The sequence below is a fragment of the Pleurodeles waltl genome, chromosome 7, assembly GCF_031143425.1.
Source record: "Pleurodeles waltl isolate 20211129_DDA chromosome 7, aPleWal1.hap1.20221129, whole genome shotgun sequence".
Classification (NCBI taxonomy): domain Eukaryota; kingdom Metazoa; phylum Chordata; class Amphibia; order Caudata; family Salamandridae; genus Pleurodeles; species Pleurodeles waltl.
This window is the reverse complement of record NC_090446.1, coordinates 901,725,235-901,748,342: the sequence shown is the minus strand read 5'-3', so window position 1 is coordinate 901,748,342 and position 23,108 is coordinate 901,725,235. Positions and strand designations below refer to the sequence as shown.

At 46.8% G+C, this 23,108-nt stretch overlaps 1 protein-coding gene across 2 annotated transcripts in view; it reads left to right on the top strand.

Annotated features, from left to right (window-relative positions):
- Positions 1 to 23,108, top strand: part of MRNIP (MRN complex interacting protein) — a 100,549-nt gene that overhangs the window by 5,578 nt on the left and 71,863 nt on the right. For both annotated transcript variants that reach the window (XM_069199508.1, XM_069199507.1), the window contains exons 2-3: positions 839 to 898; positions 8,541 to 8,638. In XM_069199508.1, coding sequence (XP_069055609.1) covers positions 869 to 898; positions 8,541 to 8,638 — 128 coding nt within the window. In that variant the 5' untranslated portion in view covers positions 839 to 868. The remainder of the gene's footprint in view (positions 1 to 838; positions 899 to 8,540; positions 8,639 to 23,108) is intronic.

Here is a 23,108-nt window from a genome sequence, read left to right as displayed (position 1 = left end):
TTAACGTCTACTGCTGTATTGGAAACAAAAACCAATTACTAGAATGACAAAATTGTGCGACCGTCCTAGTTTTAATGGGCATGAGGTGTGTGTGTGTGTGTTTTTTTTTTTTTTTTTTGATGTAACGATAGCATTGCATGATGTTGCACTGTCATTTACAGACAGCGTATTTTCCATTGAAATGGCCACTAATTTTGCAGGCGTACAGTTTAACGGATAAAACTTTCTTACACATAAATGATAATCTATGGAAATCAGGTTTCAGTGAATATTATTCGTGCATTATCAAGTAAAGGGTCATTTGTTTTAATCCTATTAACATTTTTGTGTTCATTGCAATTAAGAATTACAAAAAATGTGCTTCTGTTTTGCTTTCTTAGCTATTTATTATATAGTTCATTTGGAGGTATTTACATTTTGTTGTGTTACAAACAAAATAAATGACACCTACAGCCTTTCCTTTTACATGCCCTGTACCCCAGCAAGTGTCACATAATTCAGTTTTCTTCCTCTGACTGCAAAGTGAGACAAGTTTGTAAACATCAGTACCCGTGTTAAAAATAATAATAATACAAATAAGCAGTTATTTGTCAGAATACATAGCCTGACGTTTGACCTCTGCCTTTAAAACGCAGCAAATGTTACAAGATCAATGCAGAACTTAAAGGCATCTTTATTTATTGCCTTTCGTGACCCACCAAAAATCTGCTTGCAACCAACCAGTGGGTCGCAACCCACAGTTTGGGAAACACTGGTCTATTGTGTTGCATTGCAACAAGCAGAGTAATTGAATAATAGCAGTCGCATGCAAATAAAAGCCTGTTTCATGTTAACCTAGGTAAAGAAGAGTAACAAATGGACATGCAAAATGTGTGGAGAAAAGCAGTCGCTCCTGAAGGTGAGGGGGTGCTGTGTGCATCTGGGAATTTTGTGTTTGAATTGACATGTGGGAATTAGGTCTTCTCTGATTTTCCTAGGTGTTCTTGCTTTGGTGAGATTATCGGCAACTGGTAAAGAAGGAGCCGGAGCCCTCCAGATGGGGGAGAGGGCCTGACTCTTGCCTAGACAACATAGATTGAGCTTCCAGAGTTCAAGAAGTCGTCCTCTGTTGTCTATATGGCTTCTCTAGTGATGTGCTCTTGACTTCAGGAGAGCTTGAGCTAGCATTTTGGACATGTGGAGAATACAGGGCACATAATCATGCCTATTTTTGGCCCAGGATTTTTAAATACTTGGGCAATTGCATGAACACAGATTTGTATACATTGCATCATTTGTCGTGTGAGTTGGTGCTGTGGCTGTGGGAAAGCCTGTCTGAGACCTGTTGCTCTTGCATAACATATCTCCTTCACAAAATTATTTACAGACACAGGGCTGGATAACTAAGGTTCGTTCCCTGTCAACTTTTTACTTTTATCCCACACCTGCTTTCAGGACATCTCTGTGTACTCTTTTCATATTTTTGGTAGCTGGACATTTTCCTGGATCTGCACGCTGGGGCTGTCTCTGGAGCTTTGAATTCTTAATGCATTGGCAACCTGAATCATGCAACGAGCTTAGGTCAGAACCAAGGGAAAGAAGTTCAATGAGCTATAAAAAAAGAAGCAGGAGTTTGTGTAGAACGAGGAATTGGCGTCCTGAGGAAAATGCTTTAAGTGATGGCTGACCTAAATACCCCCAGAATATTGTGGCTTGTATTCTAAAATTTAGGGGCACCAACATGGAAAGTTTATGGCACACCTTTGTGTTTGGTGATTTTTTTATTTTTATTTTTTTTTCTTCTTTTTTTTTATGCATGTTATTTTATTGACTGTTATTACTTTTTAAGTAGTTCTGTTCTGTGAGTGAAGTTGTAGTAGTGGTAAAGGAGATAATAGTCCTAGAGTAACTTCTGAGTCGTGCTACATAAAGATTGTGACGGAGAGAGGGGGTGGACGAGTGAGCTCTGTTCTTTAATAAGCAGGTTTGTTTACTAATATTTCACAACTGAGACATACACTAGTTACTTAAAATATGATAGTTTCAGCACAGTAGGGGAGTAGCAGAGTGCTTTTAAATCCAGCAACTTTTCTGTGATTATCCAACATTTTTTAAATAATTTAACCACTAAACAAAAATCAACTTGAAAAAACGCTACACATTGCTCAAGACCCTTTCCGAATCAGCCGGGAGAAGACTGTCTTCTCTTGGCAAAATGAGAAACATGCATCTTTGAGGTTAACAGGTGACTCCATGTCATCAGGTATAGTTTTTCAGTCATGGCCTTTAAAAAAAAAAAAAAATCCTAATACAACATGGGAGTTGTCTCAATTTTATGGCTGCTTAGGTCCTGTTTAAATAGGTTTCTGGTTTAAAACATAAACCAGCTGATTTATTTGCCAATATGTTTAGCCATGCTATATACAGCACCCCCAGTGCTGTGCAGCATGGTCAGAGAAGAATTAAAAAAAAAAAAGCCTATGATGAGGTCACCCGCGTAATTTTGTGTACCTACCTACAAAGTGACATAGGCACTTACTAAAAAAAAAATCTTTTTATTAACACTCAAAAGTAAAAAAAAAAAAGTTGATTTTTTTTTTACTGGGTGTAGGAAGGATGCAACACTGTCTATAGGGGTATGGGGTGGATGGGAGGGTGATGGAAAAGTAACACGAAGGGTGGAGGGGGACAAGGAAAAACAAATGGGCGAGAGAGAGCAACTGCAGTGCAGGGGGAAGAAAGGAAGGCAAGAGAGCACCATGGAGCTGGGGGTGGAGCAATTCATGGAAGAGGTCTGTGAGAAGCATACAGAGGAGAGAGAGAGAGAAACACGGAGCACAGCAATGGGAGGAGAAGCATATTAGGTAGACAGCAGGAAAACACATGCCTTCTTGTGGGGTGCTTAAGACAAAGGAAAAAAGGAGTCCCCTATAAGTGAACAGTGGAAGGAAAAGTAAATTGATGCCCAGGGAGGGACAGACATGAGATGAACAAGGTAAGCCATCAAATAAGAAGCAAGTGAGAATGACAGTAAAGCCAACCCAAGGTAAGCAATGGCATGCTGCAAGCTCCACCAGGTTCTTGGTAAGCCCGTAATAGGTCTTTAGCAAAAACACAGCTTGCTGTCTGGTAGGCTTGACCTAATAACATTATGCCTCACAGTCTAAAATTAAAAAAGAATGGCCTCATAACAAATGCGCGCTCTATTGTTCCCAGAAAAGGAATCACACATTCGTAGGGGCACATACTGAGATATATTTACCCACTAGCCTGAGAAACCCCAAAAATGGGAAAAAAAATGTCAATTTCAAGAAGCCTCTGAGCAGCAAACATACAATACAAAAAAGGACTAGTTTAGGAACAATGCAACAGCAATTCCTTTGGATCTTAAGTTTACTAAAATGTACCCATTTAGGAATCAGATTTGTTGCCTTGTGTTGTTTGTCCACAGCTAATCTTGTCATATGGTGTGCAATTAAAGAAAAAAATAGACGTCTATTGCAGCTGTAAGGATGGTGGGAATGGGGGTCAGAAATAACACCCTTTGCATTTCATTCTGTGACAGTCTTCTCAGTCAGGGATGGTTAACAGCAGAGTGAGTACACTGCTCTGCAGGGCAGAGGAAAAAGAACAAATTGGCAAACCATTAGGTGTTTGACAATGTGATTTGCCTAGTTGTACACCACTGTGGAGTGGGAGAGTAGAGCGTCATAGAGTGGATTTGTTGGAATGTCATCGAGTAGGAGGAGTAGAGTTGTAGAGTGAAGTAGGAGGGGAGTGTCGTTCAGTGGCAGTGTTTTAGAGTGACATAGGGTGGAATAGAGTGTAATGGGTTGGAGTAGATTGAGGTAGTTGTGTGAGTAGAGTGGATTGAAATGGGATGAGGTGTATGGGATTGGGGTGGGTAGTTAGGATTGGAGTGTTAGGGATGGGGTGGACTGGCATGGGGTGGATTGGATTGGTGTGGGGTGAATTAGATTGGTCTGGAGTGGGGTGGATTAGATTGGGGTGGGGTGGATAGGATTGGGGTGGGGTGGAGTGAGGTGGATTGGATTCACTGGAGGGGGTGGATTGTATTGTATTGTATTGGGGTGGGGTGGATTGGATTGGGATGGATTGTATTAGGGTGGATTGGAGTGGGGTGTGGTGGATTGGATAGATTGGGGTGAGCTGGATGGATTGGAGTAGGGTGGACTGAACTGGGATTGGATTGGGGTGGGTGGGTTGGGGTGTATTGGAGATGGGTGGGTGAATTGGAATGGGGTGGATTGCATTGCATTGGGGTGGATTGGAGTGCAGTGGGGTGATAGATTGGAGTGCGGTGGGGTGGACTGGACGGGGTGAATTGGAGTGGAGTATGTAGGCTGGATGGATTGGATTGGAGTGCGGTGGACTGAACTGGGATGAGGTGGACTGGATCGGGATGGAGTGGATTGAAATGGGGTAGTGGGCTGGGGTGGACTGGAACAGGTGGATTGGATTGGGGTGGATTGCACTGGAGTGGGGTGAATTAGGGTAGGGTGGATATGATTGAGTGTGGTGGATTGGATGGGTGTGGGCTGAATTGATTGGCGAGGGGTGGATTGATTGGAGAGGGGTGGACTGAATTGAAGTGGAGTAGAGTAAAGTGGTTTGGCATTGAGTAGATTGGACTGGAGTAGGCTGGATTCATTTGGATTTCAGTGGGGTGGATTGAAGTGGATTGTATTGGAGTGGGATACACTGGGGTGGTGTGGATGGATTGGATTTGAGTAAGGTGAATTGGGTAGCAGTGGACTTGATTGGAGTTGGGTGGACTGTAGTGGGGTGGATTGAACTCAAGTGGATTGGATTAGATTAGGCTGGGCTGGATTGGGGTGGATTGGATTGGTGTGGGGACTGGATTGTAGTGGGATGGATTGGGATGGAGTAGGGTGGATTTTTAAGGGTAAAGTTGATTGGATTGAGGCAGGGTGTTTTGGATTGGAGTGGAGCATCTTGGAGTGGGCAGATTAAAATGGATTGAAGTGGGGCAGATTAAAATGGATTGACGTGGGGCAGATTAAAATGGATTGAAGTGGGGCAGATTAAAATGGATTGAAGGGGGGCAGATTAAAATGGATTGAGGGGGGGCAGATTAAAATGGATTGAGGGGGGGCAGATTAAAATGGATTGAGGGGGGGCAGATTAAAATGGATTGAGGGGGGGCAGATTAAAATGGATTGAAGTGGGGCAGATTAAAATGGATTGAAGTGGGGCAGATTAAAATGGATTGAAGTGGGGCAGATTAAAATGGATTGAAGTGGGGCAGATTAAAATGGATTGAAGTGGGGCAGATTAAAATGGATTGAAGTGGGGCAGATTAAAATGGATTGAAGTGGGGCAGATTAAAATGGATTGAAGTGGGGCAGATTGTTGTGGATTGAGGGGGGCAGATTAGAGTCGGGCAGATTGTCTTGGATTGGATTGGAGCAGATTGGCTTGGGACAGATTGTTTTGGATTGGGTTAGTGTGGATTGGGTTGGTGTGGGGTGGATTGGATGGCAGTAGGGTGGATTTGAGTGGGCGTATTTGGAGTGGGGCTGATTGTTTTGAATTGGCGTGGGACAGATTGTTTTGGATTGGCGTGGGACAAATTGGAGTGGGGCATATTAGATTGGGGTGGTTTGGAATTTTTCAAGTGGGGTGTGTTGGATTGGGGTGAGTGGTTTGGATTGGAGTGGGGTGGATTGGCTGTACTGCACGAATATGTGTTAAAGCATCATTTCATAAATTACACGTAAAGAAATAATGCTGCTTTGCAATATTTCAAGCAAGATAATAATCTTTTGAGAAGAATGCCCACAAGCAAAAACATGAGTGAAAGTGAGAAGAGCCGATTTGGCAAAATAAAAGAAAGTTTGCTTTACAAAATAAAACTTTCCAATTTTGTTTGACCTGCTGGGCAAAATAGTACCTTGATCACATCGGGAGCAGCAGACGGGCACTGGTTTACTTGAATGAATCAACTTAACCGTAATGAATCGATGCTTGGTCGCTGCTCCACAGAGATTACTGGAAATGAAGACAAGCCTGCAGTGACGAATTATGAGGCTGTAAAGAAGTGTCCCCTCGACAGGCGGGCTCCAAAACTGTACACAACAGAGCCCCACAAACAATGCACTTGCAGGCTTGACTCTAAAAAGTATACAGTTTCCCAGTAGTGGTGTTGTTTTTTTCTTTACTTGTGTCTTTGATTTCCTTAGCTTGAAAATGCACAGAACGAATAGACCAGCATCATTTTCAAGAAATAAGAAAATAAACACAAATGGAGACAGTTTATTATTTTTTGTTTGCGGCAGATTAGTTAGAAATTGTTCGCATCCTTGGCTTTTGGCAGTTTCGCACCTTATTAGCAATTCATGGAATTTTCAAAAGCTGGAGGTTCTGCCTGTGCTTGTGTCCAAGGTTTAGACGTTTCTAGTCTTAACTTTGACCTGGAACTTACGAAATGGTGATCGTTTCTTTTCCATTAAAGTTCCTGGGGTTCTGTTAAAGAACGCTAGTAGACTGACTTTTAGGGAAAACTGTGGAATTTCCCAAAATAAGCCGGCAGGTGGTACCAGAATTACATTTAAACTGACTGATTCAATCGATTAATTAAACTGATGGATTGATTTCACTGAATGGTTTAACTGATACACAGCTCTTCCCCTGAGCAAAACCTATTATTCAAACATACTGTCAATCCCTGGAGGTATAGGAAGCCTGTGAAGACGAACGTCATCATGCATTGAAGCACACAAATTAAAAAGCAAACAGTCTTCACTGGAGCAGTAGTTTGTTGGAACTCTATATCTGAAATATGAAAACAACCTTCCAAGATGTCCCTCCCAAGTACTTAAAACTTTGCTGTTTCTTAGTTTTTATACCTTGTAGTTTTTGCTTCTCTTTAATTTTTTTATAATTATTTATTTTTATTGAAACCTCGCTCACATACAATTTAGGCATGGAAATGATGCGTTGAGTGTCGTATAAAGCAATGAGGGTCGACTTACAGAAGGTGGAGCAAGCCTGCATATCAGTTGTGGCGCTTTTACGGCCCAATCCATTAAATATGACATACTTTAATCTTGGCTCAAGAAAAGACCCCCTCAGCCCTCTGGCCATGCAATCCACTATCAGGAGCCTCTATAGTCACGCCAGCCCCCCCATACCTTCTCCCACTTTTTGGAGCAACCCCAACTCTGGCACGTTGCTTTTTTTTTTTTTTTAGCCCCTACTTTTAACACCTTATTTATATTTTGATTTCATGTCATTCTCCTTATTTCCCTACTCCACTTGCTATCTGTGTATCTTTCCAGATGTTGAAGTGCCCAAAAAAACAAATGCATACATGGCTGGGGTAATGTTAAGCGCATGTCCTTCAGGGACTGACAGAGGACTCACTGCCCCAGGCCAATTCACTTATTTTACCTGACTTGCCCTGAACATGGTCATTTTCGGATCGTACAGTCTCATGTGCAAACGGACAGGTTGCAAATTGCACACCAACTTTTTGCAACCTGTATCATTTTTTTAATGCAGCCTACGTACTAATAGATTGCACTGCAAAATCTTCCAGTGCTGAAACACCTACCTTATGAATATTAGGTAGATCGCTATTTGCGGTCCCTTGTGATTGGCTACAGGTACAGGGATGGTGACCACTATATATATATATATATATATATATATATATATATAAGCAGTCTGCGTTCATTATGGCAACCAGTGTTGTTAAAAATAAAATAAAATAAAAGTACATATTCGAGGAAGACATGGGGTAAGTGAGGAGACGGTGGTCCTGCCTACTCCGCCCAAGGTAACACATCACAATTCATGAAGTGGACACCGTCCAAGGGGGACAGCTTCCCCTTTGTAACTGTTCATTTGTGTGTAACTTAAGTTACTTACCGCTGATACATTTCATTGTGAATCCCAAATTGAAGGGGATACACATTTTACGTCCCCTCCTATTTCCGATTTGGAATGAGTCGTTAAACCCATTTTGTGATTTGGAAAGGCTTTACTGAATTGCAAATGAGTTTAGTACATGGCAGACAGCTATTTTGCAGTTAAAAAAGCTCTTACTTTGCGAATCATATAATTTAGCAACTGCATACTTGGGGAACCTCTGGCCCTAGAAGTTCCCTAAGTTGATATTCCTTAACTTCAGCAGGAACCGTGTCATATAGGTGCATTACGTGATCCATGTAAATCGTACAGACACAAGTAGGATCATTGTAGGCTAAGAGTGTTCTGTGCATTGAGCAGCACAGTGTGCCTTTAGCCATCACACAAATCCTTGCAGAAGTGTTAGATGGAGTTCCTGCATGCAGTCCAGTGCTCATAAGCACCTAGCACAGACCTTTGCAAACAGTTTTTTTGTGTGTAACATAATGGACATTGTAAAGATGTTTTTATATTTGTGGGCCAAATGATGGCATTGGCACCAGTTTGAAGCGTAGGGCATTCTAACCTGGGTAAAACATTATGCTGTGGATCTTGAATGTTCTACAAAGTTCTGCTCCTTCCTCGTCCTTTGTTTTCTTTCCCCATAGAGCTACGGCCAGGGCTCTGGAGCAGATTGCAGATGCCATGTGCAAAAACTAAACATGCTCCAGGGTGAGATGGGATTGGCCACTGAGAGGATGGCTGGGTGAGTATCATTCAGATTAGTGTTCTTGGTAATTCAAACCTTTGAAAATGGACCACATGCATGTTTCCATGTAACTGCCTTGTATGAGCTCAATTCCAGTAACTCAATTATGTTATACTTCTAATATCATTACTGTCTTATTACCAGATAGCAAATATATATAATTGTGTAGCAGTTCCTTCTATTGCTGTTTAATGCACTGGTGCACATAAGGATTTCAAACAATTGAAGAAATGCTGTGATTACCAGATGGTTTGTGTCACAGGAGAACAACACTCAGAACTTGCACTTTCATTAACCAACCTGGGAGTTTTAGTCCTTAAACCTTGAGATCTTCCCTCTTACTGCTAGTATTATTACTCAAACGGTGTGAGTAACGTCCTGACACAGCTGTAGAACTAGCCCAATTATGTGTTTACTTTGGTGGTATGTTGTCACTACTATAGGACTTCAGCAGTTTGAGCTTCCTATTGCAGTGCTCCACCCCCGTATAGGACTCTAACAGTGCCCTATCCATGCTTAATGGCTCCTGCTTTGTGAAAGTCCCCCAGTATTGTCTATTACTGGCAATGCATGATTCTAACTGAAGCAGTGTGAACGTGTCATTTAAAAATGTTTTTACATTTTTTTTAACAGTAACCTGCTGCTGCTGTTAATCGCGAGTTCTCTTTCAGGGTATCCACATCATACCCCATAAGCACTGAATATATACAACTCATGTGAGATCCTGGAGCACTTCACAAAATATATGAATATGCTTTTCATATGTACAACTGTGCTATATAGAAAGGAGTTTCAGAAAATGGAAATAGTTTGCCTATAAAAGTCTAACAAATGGCCACGTTTAATTTTCATATTAAAGCAACCAGTTAAATAAAATAGTCACCCATGATATCAAAGTGACTGGAGAAATTGAAAATCTTTCACAAACCTTTTTTGAGAAGAAAAGGAATGACTGGTAATGTTAGCAGATAAGCTGCAATATAAAAGCATACAAAAACTATACTTTTAAGGACCTGACTATTCGCCCTATATTCCATCATGCCACACAGGTGACGGGTCTTATCAATTTTCAGGCTTCTGGTGAAAGGATTTTGTGGCACTAAGATCTGCCTTTTTGGCTTTGTTTTCAGTGGAGATCTTTTAAAACCTGATCCTTTTTGATTCACGCAGTGTCTTAAGACTAAGAGTATGTTTAAATATTTTTCTGACAGTCCTATCCTTTTTTTCTGTCTGACGTTCTTCGCAGTTTGTGGAGTGAACTACTTGGAAGGGGAAAAGATGGCCCAGTCAGACCCTCTTAAAGTATGTTGTATGCTTACCAGAAGCACATCGTTCCAAAGACTGCAACCACTGTCAATATTTCTCCAGGAGAACCCTAAAAGACAGGCATAAAATTAGGCTGTTCCTGCAGGAAAGGCTTCAGGAAGCAGGTGCTGGGACACATGTGGGCCCACGGAAAGGTCACCCTTCAACCAGTGCTACCTTTTCTGCTCCAGGGACTCCTGTAGGGGTAGATCCAAGTAGAGGCCTCCATTGACATTTAAACTACCTTTGACATCAACACTCAGTACTTGCACGCTGTCGAAGCCATGTTCGCTATCGTGGCCACAATACCCATCAAGATCAGCTGCAAAATCCATTCTCTAAGTAGCTGTATTTATCTTCCGAATTGCTTTGAAAACTAACGTAAAAAAAAGTGCCTCTAACCTCCTATATGGAATATTCTCAGACCTATTCCCCATCAAGAGAAATTACTCCTGGGGTCGTCTATCCTGCATACCTTTGCCAAGGGATTCCAAATCCTCATGGTTCTCTCCAGGTACTTTTGCTACTCTCGTGTCTTTGTCTGCCTCGAACACTTAAACAGCTGATTTCTTTCTATGCTTCTGGAAGACCTCTGAGGGAAATTAGTCCCCAAACTCTGAGTTCATGTTCCAGTCTTGTATGGGATCTGAAGGAGAAGAGTCTTTGCAGAAGTCTAGGGTCTAGAACACCTTTCACAAGGAGATCCAAAATACCTTTGAGAAAGATCATCTTAATACGCTGGGTGATAAATACATTCAGGAAAATTCCTTACTTGTTAGCGGGGATATTCTCTAGCCTGTTGTTCTTCCTCATGTTGGCTCCTATCAGAGACTACCCCCCAACACTGATTCACCTCTTGCAAGAGTATCACCTGTAGATGACCTGACATCTTTCAGTGAAGTACTAGTTAGTGAGACAGCAGAGCTAAATATCGTCATGCAATCTCCAGCTACAACTACTTCGGTGTTATTTGAGAGACTTCATTAAAGAACAGCATCTCAGGCCTCTTCTAATATAGGCTCCTGGATTGCTTGACCTTGCTATGTAGTTATTCTTAGTCCCTGCTTTGGTAAAGCCTGCACCAGCTAACATTTTGAAGAAATCTTGACCTCTAGATCAAGATCCTCTCTTTTTTTTCGAACAAATCCTCTCCCGGACTCTGTGACAGTAACTGCTGCAAAGAAGGCTCATGCAGTGACGCATTCCTCTGTTCCCCTGGACGAAGAAAGCAGGAAGATGGATTTGGTGGGAAGGAAAAGTGTGGATCTTCAGCAACAGCAATGAAGTATGCCAGTGCCACTGCACTTTTGGGGAAATGTGATAAATCTTTTTGGGACTTTCCCCAAAAGGTTACAGAGAGATTGTCAACAGAAGACAAGCGGGATTTCCAAGAAATCCTCAATGAGGATATGCTTGTCTCCTACCAAATAATTTGTGAGCAGCAGACACATCGGGCCTGGTTGCTCATGGATAGTGCCATGGCATTTTCCTTAGAGTTTCTGTTTAAGGCTAACTGGCATTAACCCTGAAGCTCTGCAACATATACTCAATCTGCCAATCTCAGGAAAACTCCTTCTTTGGCTCACATGCGGATGATGAGCTGAATCACATGAAAACAGAGATGGAGACACTAAAAGCAAATGGTCTTGAAGAGAAACGTAGATTAAGAAGCGATACAGGTTATGTGGTAGACTCTTCTTTCCGCATAGGGTTCAAGCCCCTCAGTGGTCACTCCACCACCATCAGAGGAAGTCAAATCAACCGGGAAAGCCCTCTAGGGAAAGAGGAGGCCAGCAACCTCTGCGACTGCCCGTACCAAACCATGACTTCTCTATTACCTTCTCTCCATTTGTCACTTCTAGGTTGATGTAGGAGGCTGGCCAGACTTGTAGTGGGTACCAAGGGGTACTTACACTCTGTACCAGGTCCAGTTATCCCTTATTAGTGTAGAAGAGGTGTTTCTAGCAGCTTAGGCTGATAGAAGGTAGCTATAGCAGAGCAGCTTAGGCTGAACTAGGAGACATGCAAAGCTCCTACTATACCACTGGTGTCATATGTACAATATCATAAGAAAACACAATACACAGATATACTAAAAATAAAGGTACTTTATTTTTATGACAATATGCCAAAAGTATCTCAGTGAGTACCCTCAGTATGAGGATGCCAAATATACACAAGATATATGTACACAATACCAAAAATATGCAGTAATAGCAAAAGGAAGTAATGCAAGCAGTGTAAAGTTACAATGTATTGCAATAGGAGCACATAGGTATAGGGGCAACACAAACCATATACTCCAAAAGTGGAATGCGAATAACGTATGGACCCCAAACCTATGTGAGCTTGTAGAGGGTCGCTGGGACTGTAAGAAAACAGTGAGGGTTAGAAAAATAGCCCACCCCAAGACCCTGAAAAGTAGGTGTAAAGTGCACCTATATTCCCCAGAGAGCACAGAAGTCGTGATAAGGGAACTCTGCAAGGAAGACCAACACCAGCAATGCAACCAAAGTGGATTTCTGGACGAGAGTACCTGTGGAACAAGGGGACCAAGTCCAAGAGTCGCAACAAAGTCGAGATTGGGCAGATGCCCAGGAAATGCCAGCTGAGGGTGCAAAGAAGCTGCCACCGGATGGTAGAAGCTGTGGATTCTGCAAGAACGAAGAGGGCTAGAAACTTCCCCTTTGGAGGATGGATGTCCCACGTCGCGTAGAAGCTTGCAGAGGTGTTCCCACGCAGAAAGACCGCAAACAAGCCTTGATAGCTGCAAGGGTCGAGGTTAGGGTTTTTGGATGCTGCTGTGGCCCAGGAGGGACCAGGATGTCGCCACTTGCGTGAGGAGACAGCGGGGGCGCCCAGCAATATAGGGAGCCCTCACAGAAGCAGGCAGCACCCGCAGAAGTACCGGAACAGGCACTTGGAAGAGGAGTGAACCAGAGCTCACCCGAAGGCACAAAAGGGAGTCCCACGACGCCGGAGGACAACTCAGGAGGTTGTGCACTGCAGGTTAGTGTCGGGACCCAGGCTTGGCTGTGCACGAAGGAAATCCTGGAAGAGTGCACAGGACCCGGAGCAGCTGAAAATCACGCGGTACCCAGCAATGCAGTCTAGCGTGGGGAGGCAAGGACTTACCTCCACCAAACTTGGACTGAAGAGTCACTGGACTGTGGTAGTCACTTGGACAGAGTTGCTGAGTTCCAGGGACCACGCTCGTCGTGCTGAGAGGGGACCCAGAGGACCGGTGATGCAGTCTTTCGTTGCCTGCGGTTGCAGGGGGAAGATTCCGTCGACCCACGGGAGATTTCTTCGGAGCTTCTAGTGCAGAGAGGAGGCAGGCTACCCCCACGGCATGCACCACCAGGAAAACAGTCGAGAAGGCGGCAGGATCAGCGATACAAGGTTGCAGTAGTCGTCTTTGCTACTTTGTTGTGGTTTTGCAGGAGTTTTGCACTGAGCAGTTAGCGGTCGATTCCTTGGCAGAAGGTAAAGAGAGAGATGCAGAGGAACTCTGATGAGCTCTTGCATTCATTATCTAAAGAATTCCTCAAAGCAGAGACCCTAAATAGCCAGAAAAGGAGGTTTGGCTACTTAGGAAGGAGGATAGGCTAGCAACACAGGTAAGAGCCTATCAGGAGGAGTCTCTGACGTCACCTGCTGGCACTGGCCACTCAGAGCAGTCCAGTGTGCCAGCAGCACCTCTGTTTCCAAGATGGCCGAGGTCTGGAGCACACTGGAGGAGCTCTGGGCACCTCCCCTGGGAGGTGCAGGTCAGGGGAGTGGTCACTCCCCTTTCCTTTGTCCAGTTTCAGCCAGAGCAGGGCTGGGGGATCCCTGAATCGGTGTAGACTGGCTTATGCAGAGATGGGCACCATCTGTGCCCATCAAAGCATTTCCAGAGGCTGGGGGAGGCTACTCCTCCCCAGCCCTGACACCTTTTTCCAAAGGGAGAGGGTGTAACACCCTCTCTCTGAGGAAGTCCTCTGTTCTGCTTTGCTGGACCCCAGGAGGGCAGAAACCTGTCTGAGGGGATGGCAGCAGCTGCAGTGAAACCCCGGGAAAGGTAGTTTGGCAGTACCCGGGGGATCATGGAATTGTCTCCCCAATGCCAGGATGGCATTGGGGTGACAATTCCATGATCTTAGACATGTTACATGGCCATGTTCGGAGTTACCATTGTGACGCTGTACATAGGTAGTGACCTATGTACAGTGCACGCGTGTAATGGTGTCCCTGCACTCACAAAGTCCGGGGAATTTGCCCTGAACGATGTGGGGGTACCTTGGCTAGTGCCAGGGTGCCCACACACTAAGTAACTTAGCACCCAACCTTTACCAGGTAAAGGTTAGACATATAGGTGACTTATAAGTTACTTAAGTGCAGTGGTAAATGGCTATGAAATAACGTGGACGTTATTTCACTCAGGCTGCAGTGGCAGGCCTGTGTAAGAATTGTCAGAGCTCCCTTTGGGTGGCAAAAGAAATGCTGCAGCCCATAGGGATCTCCTGGAGCCCCAATACCCTGGGTACCTCAGTACCATATACTAGGGAATTATAAGGGTGTTCCAGTATGCCAATGTGAATTGGTGAAATTGGTCACTAGCCTGTTAGTGACAATTTGGAAAGCAGAGAGAGCATAACCACTAAGGTTCTGGTTAGCAGAGCCTCAGTGAGACAGTTAGTCATCACACAGGGAACACATACAGGGCACACTTATGAGCACTGGAGCCCTGACTGGCAGGGTCCCAGTGACACATACACTAAAACAACATATATACAGTGAAATATGGGGGTAACATGCCAGGCAAGATGGTACTTTACTATAGTTGAGAATTGGGGACCATTGGGCATCTTCAAGAGTGGCTCTTGTCACATGCTTCCTGCATTTTTCTGGTTCCTCATGTCAGGCTTCTTATGAAGCAACTGTAGCAATGTCTAGAGGATCAGTGGAATAATTTCTCAGGTGGCTGGGACAAGAACTTGATGCTGTCACAGTCAACGATTAAGTCACTTCCATGGTGGGGCCAATCCAAAAATCTACTGAAAGGAATCCTATTCCATCCTGCCATCAGGGGTCGAAAGAGACGCATTTCCTCCTATTCCAGCAGTACCCGGAGCCCTGATAAGGCTATATAATTCCAAGGGCAGAATGATTGATTGTGCTAGAATGGCCCACAGCTGTGGTTCCCAGATTTAATACATCTATCTGAGCGACCACACATGAGGATGCTTTGCAGACGGGATCTCCTGTACAAGTGTGGGGTCCAGATTTTCAGTCCAACCTTCCTTTGTTGAACTTGACAGCCTGACTCCTGAATTCTTACATTATGGACACAGGATTATACAGACATTCTGTGAAAGGCCAAACGTCCTTCCACCCGAATGTCCTATGCTTTCAAGTGGAAAAGGTTCTGCAGTGATGAATTCAGAACAAACACAATCGTTCCAGATGTTAGGAAGAGGCGGTGAATCCTTACTTACCTTTTCCAGTATTGTATCTTTCATAGATTCACATGCTTGAATATTCCCAGTCATTGAAGTAGGAGTCCAACGGTACATTAATAAAGCAGTTCATTTACACTTCTATATCTGTATATTTATATACATATACAAAACGAGATATATATATTAGCAATGTAGGCTGCAGTGATTTGTTATCTTAATAGCCTATCTACATCCTTTTCTTTAAAAAAGGACCAAAGTTCACTTTAACCATTGAGATGAGAGCACCCTCTAGAAGCTTCCCCACAGAGGCTCAAGCCCTCAGATTGTTTTACCGCACGTTGTGTGGAAGAAGTCTCCTTGAGCTCTGCTCAACCCTCTTTTGCTCAGAGTTTATTCAGAAGAATTCCTTCACAGAAGGTATTATTTCATTGTCTGCTTCCTCTAGATTGGTGAAGGTGTCTCAGACATCTAAAAAAGGACTTTTTAGAGGTTGTGAAAACAGTGGGAAGAAAAGGCTCCTCTCAGAAGATCCTCACAAGAAGTGCATGTATTGCCTTTATCCAGACCACAAAGTAAAGGATTGTAAATTTAGTCGTACTTTTTCTCAGAAAACTTTGAAGGCTAGGGAAGGTAGGCTTTTATTGTGGCTCCAGAAGTTGAAATCTAAAGCAGAGGTTCCCAACCTTTTGACTTCTGTGGACCCCCACTTTATAAATACTGGGCCCCAGGGACCCCCACTGAATCTTTATTGAAATCTGGGGACCCTCTACTGAGTCATTACTAAACGCTGGGGACCTAATCTGTTAATAATAATAAATTTTCAAAGCTGTCGCGAACCCCCTGAGGAGGCTTCGCGGACCCCCAGGAAACCCCGGACCACAGGTTGGGAACCACTGATCTAAAGCATATCCATTGTTAGACGAGGACAGTGAGATTTTTTCTTACACCTCAACTTATAGTAAAAGAAAAAGAAAGGAAACAAAGCATTCCTCAGAGCCACCATTAAGTCAGTAAAAAATCAAGAAATATTGGCACGGACTGTGAAACTGGTCATGAGGCTCATCCTTCCACCTCTAAACATAAAAGGCCTATTTCCAATATGAGGTCAGAGCCTACTACTCCTTCCCAGAAATATCTTGTACCTTCGACAAAAACGCCTGCAGAAAAAATACCGTTGACAACACTTTCGACGACTACATCAACGATGGTAACGTCGACATTCACTACTGCCAGGTCTCCGTTAATTGTTACATTGTCACCGTTTTCATCAACCATAAGGGTGACTACAAAAGTTTGAAAGTGTACATTGATGGAGATTCCATCGACGACAGCTTTCTTGAATTTCCCCTTATTAGAGACTACAAAGTCATCAACAGAAATTCCAGAGGCGAAGGCACTGTCGGCAAAGACACTGTCGACGAGAGCAAAGGCGATGGAGACACCATTGACGGGGAGGAAAAATGCATTGTCGACGACACCACAATTGCCTGAAAAAACATTTCCTCCAATATCATTAATACCCATGAAGTCAAAAATCTTACCTGAGCATACTTCCCCAAGTAAGATACTACCTTACTGGATGATGAAGGCCCTTCTGGTGTGGCTAGTAGCCCATCCAAATTACAGGTAAAATGTCAGGATTATGAAGATGATGCTTAAGAAGAATATCAGTACGGTACCACGGGCAAACAAGCTGAACCAGTCCAGGAAGAAAATTAAGAACAGTCTATTCCAATGCCTGCTTCCCTGGTATCAAATCTATAATATATGTTGCAGGACTATTATTGTAGATTCCCACTGTCAACACTTGCCACACCCATAAGTCAGAGAGCACAATTGGAAGGCCTAGTTCAAACACCAACACTGTTACCACAGCCTGTTTAAACACTTCCAACACCAATTATCCCTACACAGGATGTATCACAACCGATGGAAGAACACAAAGTATCAGCCTGGGAGGAGGCAGAAGAAGGGGAAATGAAAGACACTATAACTGAGCAAGATGAGTGGGTGTGATGCTATTAATTGTGTTTGACCAATGACTTTGGGCCTGATTACAACTTTGGAGGAGGTGTTAATCTGTCCCAAATGTGACGGCAATACCACCAGCCGTATTACGAGTTCCATAGGATATAATGGACTCGTAATACGGCTGGTGGTATATCCGTCACTTTTGGGACGGATTAACACCTCCTCCAAAGTTGTAATCAGGCCCTTTGTGTTTCACCACTGCGCATATTAGTTGCTCAATGTTCACCAGTAGCACATTATGGTGGTCATTACAACCCTGGCGGACGGTGTTAAAGCGGCGGTAAGACCGCAAACAGGCCGGCGGTAAAACATTTGGAATTATGACCGTGGTGGAAACCGCCAACAAAGACAGCCACTTTAACACTCCGACCGCCACGGCGGTACAGACAAGCAGCGCGGCAGTCACCGCCAACAGACAGGCGGAAGACAAAGTACCGCCCATAGTATCACAACCCGCCAATCCGCCACCTTTTCCGGGGCGGATTCTCCGTGGATAAAAACACGGCGGAAACAGTTTCTGCAATGGGAAAACGCTCACCTGAACACATCCCACGAGGAAGGAGGACTCCATGGAGCCGGAACTCCAAATTCCTACCGGCCCTTGTATTCCTACTCATCTACGAAGACCAACGCCAGCGCCGGTGACGACAACGGTGAGTACTGCACCTATGACATAGGGGAGGGGGGAGGCAAAAGTTAGGGGGACACACACGCAACACCCCTACCCCCACCCTCGCATATTACAACACACACACAAAAGCATTCACAAAAATCACATCAACAACCCACAACCCCCCCGGAAGTAAGCAAAGACAAAACGAAATCAGTCCAAACATTGTAATGTATCAATATACATGTCTCAAAAATATACAGATATATTAGCAAACCATACAAAAGTATATACATTCCGAGAAGTAGTGCAGATATGCACATATAAATGTCCGTGCACTACTAGTCCAAAAATGCATGGGCGAGGCCCACAAAAGATACCTGTCCACACACGGAGAGAACACTGCCGGGGCATCAGATAGAAATACTACAGGCACCTCCGGGGGAAGGGAAGGGGGGGTCACCTCAGCCGGAGGAGTGCAAAGCCAGATCCACGACTGGGCTCCATGCCCACTGTTCCATCCTTGGGAGTGCAAAGCCACAGTCTCTCAAGTCTCTACAGTGGGTGGGTTGCCCACTGAACCATCCTGGGGAGTGCAAAGCCAGAGTCTCAAGTCTCTACAGTGGGTGGGTTGCCCACTATTCCATCCTGGAGAGTGCAAAGCCACAGTTTCCAAAGTAGATAACAGCCTCCACTGGTTCTGAAGGGGGACTGGTGCCCAGACTGGATTAGTCTCCCCGTGGAAGTTCCTGTACCGTCCCTGTCCCACCCGCACATGGGATAACGATGCTTGATGTGGCGGACATTTCATTCTTCCCCGGTGCATGCCCTGTTCAGCGGTGCTTTGCCATGGCGGTCTCTGGACTGTTCAGCGGTGCTTTGCCATGGGGGTCTCTGGACTCTTCAGCGGTGCTTTGCCATGGCGGTGTCTGGACTGTTCAGCGGTGCTTTGCCATGGCGGTCTCTGGACTCTTCAGCGGTGCTTTGCCATGGCGGTGTCTGGACTGTTCAGCGGTGCTTTGCCATGGCGGTGTCTGGACTCTTCAGCGGTGCTTTGCCATGGCGGTGTCTGGACTGTTCAGCGGTGCTTTGCCATGGCGGTCTCTGGACTGTTCAGCGGAGCTTTGCCATGGTGGTGCATGCCCTGTTCAGCGGTTCTTTGCCATGGCGGTGTCTGGACTGTTCAGCGGTGCTTTAACATGCCGGTTCTGCACTGGGCATTGGTGTGTGGCATGACGTTCTCTGGACTGGGCATTGGTGTGTGGCATGACGTTCCCTCATTGCCCAGCGGGGCTGTGGCAGCCGGGGCCCTCCTGGGCACTGACTCTGGTGGTGGTCTCCTGACCAGTGACGACACTTGGGCCCTCCTGGGCACTGACTCTGGCGATGGTCTCCTGACCAGTGACGATACTTGGGCCCTCCTGGGCACTGACTCTGGCGGTGGCGGTGGTCTCCAGACCAGTGACGATACTTGGGCCCTACTGGGCACTGACTCTGGCGGTGGTCTCCTGACCAGTGACGATACTTGGGCCCTCCTGGGCATTGACTCTGGCGGTGGCGGTGGTCTCCTGACCAGTGACGATACTTGGGCCCTCCTGGGCACTGACTCTGGCGGTGGTCTCCTGACCAGTGACGATACTTGGGCCCTCCTGGGCACTGACTCTGGCGGTGGTCTCCTGACCAGTGACGACGGTGCTGGCGGTGGCGTCCCGACCGCCGGGAAGGATGCCGCCCTTCTCCGCCGTGCTGCTCACACTAGGCTGTGCAGACTTCCTCTGGCACTTCCCCACCTTTGGAGGAGTCACAGCTGACTCTGCAAACCCCCTGGAACCCCTGTGAGTTGTTTTGCCACCAGGAGTCTTCACAGGGTCCCGTCGGCCACTTTCCAATTTCAGAGCCTTTACAGGGGGTGGGCTGCCAGTGCCTTGGCTCCGGGTCACACTGCCAGTCCTGGTGGCCGGTGCACTCCACACACCTTGAACAGGCACCACTGGTATTGGAGGCTTTTTGGCTGAGGCGCTACAACGGGACTGATGAATTGGAGGGGGGGTGGGGGGCAAAAAGGTCAACTTTACACAGGGACAGTTTCTGACGAACACTGGGATGGGTAGTTGGAGGGGGTCTGGGAGTGGAGGAAGAGGAGGTGGTTGTAGGAGGTGTCACTTTAGGTGTTTTGGGTGCAGGTGCAGGTACTGGAGGCTGTCGTGAGGTGGATGGATGTTGGGTGTGTGGGTGCCCGCGTTTGTGTACTTTGGGAGGGGGCGTCACAGACACACTGGGAGAGGACACAGGAGACGTGTAAATGGGAGTGGAGGTGGTGTGTGCAGGTGAGCGGGTTGTGGTGCTGGGTGTTGTGGTGCGAGTCCTGGTGCCTGTAGATGTAGTGCATGCAGGTGTGAGTGTAGACGAGGCTGGGAGGGAGGAGGGAGACGACGAGGAGGGGGACACAGTGGAGGCAGTGGATGTTGCTGTGCCTGCACGTGGGTGATGCTTGCGTGTGTGCCTGTGGGTTGTGTGGTGCCTATGTTTGCCTGAGCTACTTTTGTGTGTAGAGGTGTGTGCATGCTGGTCTGATGGTGTGCTTGGGATAGGCTGGGGTACAGGGGATTGGGTCTGGGTGGAGGAGGTTGGAGGGGGCAGGCTAGACACAGGGACAATGGCTGCCATCAGTGCTGAGGCCAGAGATTGCAGGGTTCGCTGAAGGGCAGCCTGACCAGAATGAATGCCCTCCAGGAATGCATTACCGTGTTGCAACTCCCTTTCTACACCCTGGATGGCATTCACAATGGTAGACTGCCCAACAGTGAGGGACCTGAGGAGGTCAATGGCCTCCTCACTGAGGGCAGCTGGGGTGACTGGGGCAGGGCCTGAGGTGCCTTGGGCGAAGGTGATGCCCACCCTCCTGGGTGAGCGGGCACGGGGCGAACGCTGAGGGGCTGCTGGGAGGGCGGTGCTGGTAGGGGAGGTGGCGGCTGTACCTGTAGAAGTGGGGCGCACAGATGGTGCCGCCACCACAAGGGAGCTCCCATCGTCGGACGAGTCCGTGTCGCTGGTTGGTGATCCGGTGGCCGACGTGAAGCTCCCTCGCCCTCCGTCCCACTGGTGCATTCAGAGTCCGTGGTGTGGCCCTCCAAGACCATGTGGGATGCAGCTCCCTCGTGCTCCGGTGCCACTGTACCTCCGCCTGATGATGCTGATGCACAAAAGAACATGGAGAGCACAAAAAGGGGGGGCGGAAAGACAGAAGAAAGACAGGTTGAGTGCATGGCATACCGCGACCGTTGGCGGACACTACAGACACAGCAGCCCCCTGCACTACGCCGTGCTCCTGGCCTCTACAGATGCAATTCCTGGGATCTGGCCTACATGGCTATGGTGGACCTCTGCACACATGGATGCCACAGGGACATCTATATCTGTACTTGCCACTCTACTGCGGCGGGTAGGGAGCCACATGGCCTGCATTACAGAGGGGCCTAGTCTACCTATGTCTGCCTGGCCTAGGTACACCCATAGGACTCCTCCCCCACCCAGACCCCTCCACTGCGCGCAAAGTCCGCAGAATGATGTTGTACTCACCACCTGCTGTGATGCCCTCAAGCGCCCATCCAACTCAGGGTAGGCCACCGCCAGGATCCGGAACATCAGGGGGGTCATGGGGCGACGGGCACCCCTCCCACGTTGGGAGGCCATCCCCAGCTGAGCCTCCGCCGTCTTCTTGCTCCAGCGGCGAATGTTCTCCCATCGTTTACGGCAGTGGGTGCCCCGTCTCTTGGTGGACCCCCAGGGTCCGGACGTCCTTGGCGATGGCACGCCAAATGTCCTTCTTCTGGTGGGCGCTGACCTACATGACATGCACAAGGGAAGAAGAGAAGTCATTAACAACCGCACCGTCAATGTGCGTGGCCCCCCTCCCTACCCTAGCCATGTGGCACATTCATTCACATGCATTAATGTTCCCTGAACTCTGCCCCCTTCCCTCTTCCAACCAGCCCTCTCCACCCAGGCCTAGCCCCTACAACGTGCTCCTAGTGTACTTACCTGTTGGTCTGGAGGACCGTAGAGTAGCGTGTACTGGGGGAGGACCCCGTCTACCAGTTTCTCCAACTCCTGAGCAGTGAAGGCAGGGGCCCTTTCCCCAGACGCAGCAGCCATCATCGCTTCCAGACCGAGGTTACAGCAGCACTTGCAGTGTAGGTCCTCTCCTGTCAAAGATCAGGTATCTAGTGATTGAACAGATAGAAAATGGCGGTGACGTCTGCGGCGGTGCGTATCATCACCGCCGGTGCACTTCCTCATTGGCTCCTGGGACCCATAGGGTCCAATGTTAACCAATGCAGCATTGCGCCGCGGTCTACGACCGCCTACCGCGACGGTGTGCAACGCCAACGCAGTTACCTCACAATCCCATTGTCCCTGTTTAGAGGTCAGGCAGCCGCCATTTCAGGGGCCCACATGGCTCCATTTACTTCTGCGTCACACATAGCTAGGCCTACACTCAACACACATACAAGAAGGTTTTTTTTGTTTGGTGTCGTGTTCTGTGTAACTGTGGGTACATACCTGGTAAAAAGTTGACTCGATCCTCGCTGTTGTCCTTCCTAGGCGCCGTCAGCTGGGACAATTGAGAAGATGGCGGAATCCTCCGGTGTACCGACCGCTGGTGGACCTGTTGACAATGGATGAGCGACATTTAATCGTCACCTACAGGTTTGACCGTGCCACTATCCAGGAACTATGTACCCAGTTGGAGCCAGACCCGATGTCACCAATCCGCCATCCCACTGGAATCCCCCTGACGTGCAGGTGCTGTCAGTGCTCCATTTCCTTGCAAGTGGGTCTTTTCAGACAACAGTGGCCATGGCATCAGGGATGTCCCAGCCTATGTTTTCCAACGTGCTGTCCAGAGTAGGTGCTATTGATGGGACCCATGTGGCTTTGGTTCTCCCGCCCCCCCCCCGCCACAGGAGTGAACAGGTGTACAGGAACCGGAAGAGTTATCATTCCATGAATGTACAGATGGTCTGTTTGGCAGACCAGTACATCTCGCAGGTAAATGCTATGTTCCCTGACTCAG